Raw genomic sequence first — 6,697 nt, 5'->3', positions numbered from 1 at the left:
ATGTAGTTACTCCACCAATACCAATAAAGCACAAATAACACTTCCTCCGGTGGTATAGTAGCATGGTACAACCAACTTATATCTAACTAGTTTACGTGTAATTTTTCTGAGCTTTCTTAAAGTATTTTTTTTTTTATGTTAAAGTAAGTGAATTGAGAAACTTTTAAGTATAGTTCGGATTCTTTAAACCAAAACTCGAAAGCTTAATTATAAAGCTCGGATTCTAACCCGTACAACTGTTATTACACCCAGGGTGAATCTCTACATCCTTGTGACGTGACTGTGTAAAACTCTTCTACAAGTTTTTAGAGGGACAATTGGATAAACAAAGACCATAATTTTACAATAACAGATATGTAAAACTGTGTTATACATGTATCAGTGAATTTGTGAGAAAACTCATAAATTGATACAAACACCCATAAATTAGAAAAGAACACAATAACATTATCAACGAGAAAAAGTAATATACTATGAGCCTATAACACTCGAACTGAACATGTCATTGATGCCCTTGGTAACTCCATCAATGTGCTTGCAACCTCATCTATCGGAACAAAATGCCCTCTTCCCGAAAAGCATATAATCTCCAAGAAGTTCAAAATTGATGCCTTTTGCAGAAGAAATTTGATTATATAAAACTCCCTTGCCATCCCATAGTAATTTCGTATCATGATTCGTTTGAGATTAGACCGGAAACATAGAGGGGTTTCACTTGATCCCCAACCTTGCTTTTCCAAATCAGCTACCTTTGCTTCGACATTCTTACGCTCCTTGCCGAAAAAGAATCCCTGAAATAAACGCAGAAAACACTTGAACTGATGCTATTAAGGCCAGTTAACGCGGCAACTAGAATTCATTATGCCAAGCATCTTGCACGAGTGCTAAATCACCCTTTTCTCAAACATTCAAATAAATCTGGATTTTAAACCAACACAAAATAAACTGTAACCTATGATAGGCGGGCGATGTTGGTCAGTGAAGAAGGCCAACAGTTAGGGTGGTCTGGAGTAGTGGCGGTAGGTTGTTTGAGGTGACTCATGTGGTGGAGGATAGAGATTAGCAAAAACCCGATGCAAAGAGAGGTTGGTTACCAAAGATATTTTGCAAATATTTAAACCATTGACGATCGTAAGAACAACTCTGAGCAGTTAGGCGATAAAACTTGCGAGTAGTAGAAAAATGTAAATTTCCCATAGACACCCCAGAAGAAAATTGGTGAACGAAGATAGGAGCAACTTCTTTACAGTGTTATTTGCTCGGCAGTAATTGTACTATTTTCTACTTTTTCTGACAAATCAGATAGTTACAAGGGACGCCAATAAGGCAACTCCCATATGCAAAAAGATCTCATATAGAAGTAATTAACGTCCACCTAGCGGTGAGCAAAAATACACGATACGGTTTGTTATATGCAAACGATATGGTATATGATTTCAATTATACGAATTTCCGTATATCCGATACAAATTTCCATATATCTAATACGGTAAACCATATCGGATGAGTATCGGCAAAATTTAAAATCGGTATACAGTTTCTGATATGTTCATTTTTTTATAAGGAAATATTAGAAAAATAACGGGTTATTTGATAGGAATAATCCAAACTATTACTCATTTGGTTGCCCATTGGAATACAACTCCACCAGAATATCGAATTCATGGGAATTAAATTCCCACATGAAATTCATGTGAATTAGCAAAATTCGTTTGGTTGGCGATGTAGGAATTCAATTACACTGGAGTTTGCAATTACCTAGGGGGACCTAGGTAATCCAACTCCTTCATTGTGGAGGAGTTGGAAGCTCCTTGGAAAATGGAATGCCTACATTATGGCAAAACAAAGGCAACCAAGTCCCAATTTTGTAATTCATGGGATTTTCGAACTCCCATGATTTACAAGGGCTTGAAATCAGGAGTACTAATTATTCCCTCCGATCCACCCCAAAGGTAACACTTGCCTAAAATAGACGATCCACACCAAAGGTAACATACCTTATTTGACCCACAACATTACCAAGTAATACTTGTACCCATTTCATATTTACACAAAATGCCATTACATACCATCCCACAATTAAACCCACAATTACATGGTCCACTTATTTTTTCCCTCTTTACCCACAATTACATGATCCACTTATTTTTTCCCTCTTTACCCTTACTTTTTCCATCTTTTCTTAAATTCTTCATTTTTCTCTATGTTACCTTTAGTGTGGATTATATTAAAACATTATTATCATTATTACTATTTCTAAAATTTAATAAAAGAAATGTTGACTTGATTAATAGGTAACCGGTCACTTGGTCTATTTTGAATAAAGGATACTTAAAGTAAGGTTTATTGCGAGTTAAAATATTGTTCGGATTATTACTAGAAGAGGGGTAATAGTTTGGATTATTCCTATAAATTAACCCAAAAATAAACCTAAAAATCACAAAACATTGAATATGTCAGTGACCAAGCCTTATTACTCATATATTCTTCAAGTTATTTAGTCTTGTAGTTTTAAATACTCAAGTTATTAAAAAAAACATAGAATCACAAAAAAAAAAAAAAAAAAAAAAAAAAAATTAGATAAAAGTACACAAGTGCAGCTAAAAACCTCATACAGTATATCCGGTTTCCGTATATTTGGAAGAACCGGATATACGATTTCTATATATACGGAAAACTGCATCAGATAAGGATACTAAAAAATGAGATTTTTAAAAAAGGATGTCTGATATGGTTTTTAAAACAGTATCGGATATACGACTTTACCCCCTACGTCCATCTACAAAAGGACTCTCCACCTCGGGGCACAGTCATGATTCGACTAGCTTGGTTTACATTTTTTTCCGCTTTGAGGTATACATCTCTGGACTTTGACTAAGCAAGAAACAAGAATATATGAAACCTCTTGAAATAACACAGAAACACTTACTTTTGTTAACCACCCCGATAACCTCACCTTCTCCTCACTGCTAGTGCTACGACCAGTCATCACCTCGACCCCTCCCCTCCACGACAACCCCGACACCATCCACCTGCCTTCTTTTGAAACAAACAGTCCCCTCTCCAAAAGAAAAACTAAGACGACCTTATCAATAAGGTAGAAAGGAAGAAGGAAACATGTAGGGAGAGATCTAAAAAAGAAAAGTCAACATACACGACTTCCACAGTTATTCAACCTTCTAATTCCAAATCATGGCATCAAGCATATAGAAGTTACAGTCTTACAGACCACGAGCTCATACACTATATTTCGTGAAATTGTTGTTGCTGCCTATTCACAATTGCTTTTATCCCCAAGTATTAAAACAACGGAGTATTACATGTAGAGCTGGCAAGTTTGACCCGACCCGAGTAACCCGACCCGAACCCGAGCAAACCCGACCCGACCCCGAAAATATTGTGACCCGAAACCGACCCAACCCGACCCGATGACGACCCGTAACCCGACACGACCCGATTATCAGTGACCCGAACCCGAACCAGACCTGACCCGATATTGACCCGACCCGATACTGACCCGATTAAATTGATAACCCGATAATTATTAAGCTTAATTTTGATCAAAATGAAAGTGATTTTGTGTTTAGATTGATATATTTGACTTAATAATGAATTATTTAAACCAAATAATAGGTTAAAAAATAAATTTAATGGTAAAAAATTATAGTAATGCGATTAATTTACCGGACCCGATAATGACCCGACCCAAACCCGACCCGACACATCATTCGACCCGAAATGACCCGACTCGACCCGAAAGGGTTGCTGACCCGATATGACCCGAACCCGATATGACCCGACCCGACGTGACCCGACCCAAACCCGACCCGACTGACCCGATTGCCACCTCTAATTACATGCATGGAGAAATTAAGATGCATCCCTATTGCTTACTAGGTATGATGTTTAGATAATAGGTCCATTATGACGATATTAAGACACTAGAATACTGATCAGATATAAATAAAAGGAAAATTGTAAAACAAATTTGGACAAACGATAAGTTTTGCCAAGACAAATACTCCGTAATGCAAAAGCATGCACTAACCTCTGGGAAAGCAAGTGTTTCTAAGTTAGGTGAACAGGCGAGAATCTCCAATAGCGTTTTATCCCATCTCGCCGGATATGCATTCCAACCCAACTCTAAGGTTTTTAAATTGTGAAACATGGGAAGTCGATCTTTGGTCTCACCTCCAAAGTATATGTTCTGCAATCAGAGAGTAACAAGTAAAAAGTTGCAAAAAATTTATATACTCCGTGTATGGGGAAAAAGGATTCTTCGAGATATTTGTTGCTCTTTGTTCTAGTAACAAAATTCACAAGTCATAAAAAAAGGTAAATAAACGACAGATGGAAAGAGTAGAAAGGAGTGCCCATAATGCCTTACTTAAGAAATAAAATCTGTAAACAAAATGCAGAAGAGCAAGGGACAAACCTCGACACAACAACCAAGCAGAGATAAATGCTGTACATTAGACACGAGTCTGACAAGGCTAAGCTGGGTCTGATAAGAAAGCTCTTCAGAGCCAAATTGCAAAGGGAGCGCAACACTGAGATTAGCTTGGATGAGAGCATTCATATTTGTGATGGAGTAGTGAAATGCTAGATTGTCATCATAGTGAAAATACTGCAAATTCGGGGTATCAATAACCACAAGGTTACTGTTTCTCTCGTCGTCACATCCATGTTTAAAAATAATTAATACCAATCTCCTAAGAGACGGGGAAGAGACGGCCAGACGATCTGAGTGGGTCCACTGACAATGACCACATTCGAGGTCTTCAAGGGAAGGGCAAGAGGAAACTAATTTAGTAAGGAAGTCATCTCTAACAATGAGAAAGGAATAGAGGTGAAGTCGTTTCAAGTTAGGAAGAGAAATGAGGGAGATTTCAGCTCCATCGAGGTTGAGATTAGAATCAAGCTTCAAGACCTCCAAGGATTGACAAGTGAAGAGTTGGGGAGGAAACTGACAACGAGAGGTATAGCTTACATGAAAGGAGATGTCAAGCTCCCTAAGGCCGTGGTGGGCCAACGGATAAGTAATCCATGTATAAAGACGGGAAGGTTGCAAATCAGGGAAACACACTCCATAACGATAACAAGTATGACAAGTAGAATCTTTACTTTTGTCCCCACCCAAGTGAAGTCTAAACCGGGTAAGAGGGTGTGATAAATTATTGAATACATGATCGACAAAGGAGGCAAAAAGAGGGAAGCGATCAGGTAGATGGGGAGAATTTCGACAGTGAGATAAAGGGGAATCATCCAAGTCTACAGATGTTATCCAGAAAGCAAGTCTCCTCATTTTCTTACACAATACTTGTGTAGCAACAACATCCTTTGTTGGGAGCATAGACAGTATTCTGCTCACCAATTCATCCGGTAAACTAGTTAATCTATCGACACTGCAACATGCCTTCTTCGAAACAGGTCTACTTGTAAAGCGCTTTTTCATATTCCAATCCATACCTTTCACACTGCGACCTGCCATCAAAACAGATGTACTTGCGTAGATCCTTTTCGTCCTTTTCATCCTTTTCATCCATTTCATATTCCAATCCATACTTTTCACACTGCTACCTAAACAGTAACAAAACAACAGCATCAGCAACACAACAAACCTAACCTTAGACAAAACAATCTATTGCTAAAGTATATCGATAAAACACGGGTTCGGTCCGGCCAGTGGTGGAGCGAGGGGGGCTAGCAGGGGCGGTCACCCCCGCTTAAGTTTAAAAATTTCGAAATTTTTAATTAAAATTTTCGAATTTTATTTGAGGCCGCCTTATAATATTTCCCTTTCGCCCCGCTGCCTTAAAATCCTGGGTCCGGCACAGGGTGTACGTAAAAGAAGTTCCGTCTCAATCATATGTTTACCTATTTCATAATATTATATATCAATTTTAATAGAGGTAAACAAATGATTGATCCGGAATGGGAGAAGGAGTATTAGAACAAATATAATTAAATCGTGGAGTAAATTAATTCCAATTTGTGACGAGAGCAATAGAGTAAACAAAAAGAAAACGAAGAAAGCAAATGAATAGATAGATGAAGTGAGGAGGAATACCATGGTCGTCGCCTTCCATCTCTATTTCGAAAGAATTAATAATTAATGGTGTGTCAACTGTCAACTGTGTTGTGTTGTGTTGTGTGAAAAAAGGGGTTTGGGCGTTTGGGAGAAATAAGGAAGGGAGAAATCAAACAATATTGTTTAATACCGGAAAAAATTTGAAAAAATTGGAATACTGCTCAAATTATACTCCTATAGTTTAATGTTGTGAAATAAGGAAGGAGAGAATTGTAAGGGAAGTAGAGATAAAATTTACCTTAGTATAAAAGTTAGGTTTTTTGGGGAATTTCTATTGGCTAATAGATTTTCAAAAAAAAAAAATTTAAAAGGCGGTCCCACATCAAAACGTGGGTTTAGTGTTGATTTAATTGCAAAGGGTGTTAAATTGTCTACAATCCACCTTCAATCTTATGAATCCCCTATATACTAAAAGAATAACACTTCTCCAAATAATCCCGCTCAATTTTCCCGCCCAAGTATTTCACATACTAAAATAATAATTTTTTTTTTTTGGTGTAATGTGAGCATTTTTATAAATCAATAACAAAAGATACATCAATCAGCATACATTTTGCAACAACTACACAGACTACTACTAGTAACAAGTGTTTTTTGTCTGACACC

At 37.3% G+C, this 6,697-nt stretch overlaps 1 protein-coding gene across 2 annotated transcripts; it reads right to left on the bottom strand.

The window, feature by feature from the left end:
- Positions 1-322: 322 nt before the first annotated feature.
- Positions 323-6,325, bottom strand: LOC141591960 (F-box/LRR-repeat protein At4g14103-like). Of its 2 annotated transcripts, none has more exons than XM_074412488.1 (4): positions 6,071-6,325; positions 4,436-5,580; positions 4,049-4,207; positions 323-791 (listed from the first exon to the last, which is right to left on the bottom strand). In XM_074412488.1, exons 1-4 carry the CDS (start codon positions 6,087-6,089, stop codon positions 480-482), a joined length of 1,635 nt encoding a protein of 544 aa, XP_074268589.1. In that variant the 5' UTR covers positions 6,090-6,325; the 3' UTR covers positions 323-479. The 2 variants fall into 2 exon arrangements, with proteins under 2 accessions (XP_074268589.1, XP_074268590.1); XM_074412489.1 differs by having other exon boundaries at positions 4,436-5,576.
- Positions 6,326-6,697: the final 372 nt, after the last annotated feature.

The sequence above is a fragment of the Silene latifolia genome, chromosome 7 (genome assembly GCF_048544455.1).
Source record: "Silene latifolia isolate original U9 population chromosome 7, ASM4854445v1, whole genome shotgun sequence".
Lineage (NCBI taxonomy): Eukaryota > Viridiplantae > Streptophyta > Magnoliopsida > Caryophyllales > Caryophyllaceae > Silene > Silene latifolia.
The sequence above is the reverse complement of the archived record's forward strand: the minus strand, read 5'-3'. Positions and strand labels throughout refer to the sequence as shown.

Coding starts and splice junctions, on each gene's coding strand:
- LOC141591960 (XM_074412488.1), bottom strand. Junction 4,208..4,435: donor TGCTTGGTTGTTGTGTCGAG/GTTTGTCCCTTG, acceptor CTCTGATTGCAG/AACATATACTTTGGAGGTGA. Junction 792..4,048: donor AAACACTTGCTTTCCCAGAG/GTTAGTGCATGC, acceptor CGTTTATTTCAG/GGATTCTTTTTCGGCAAGGA.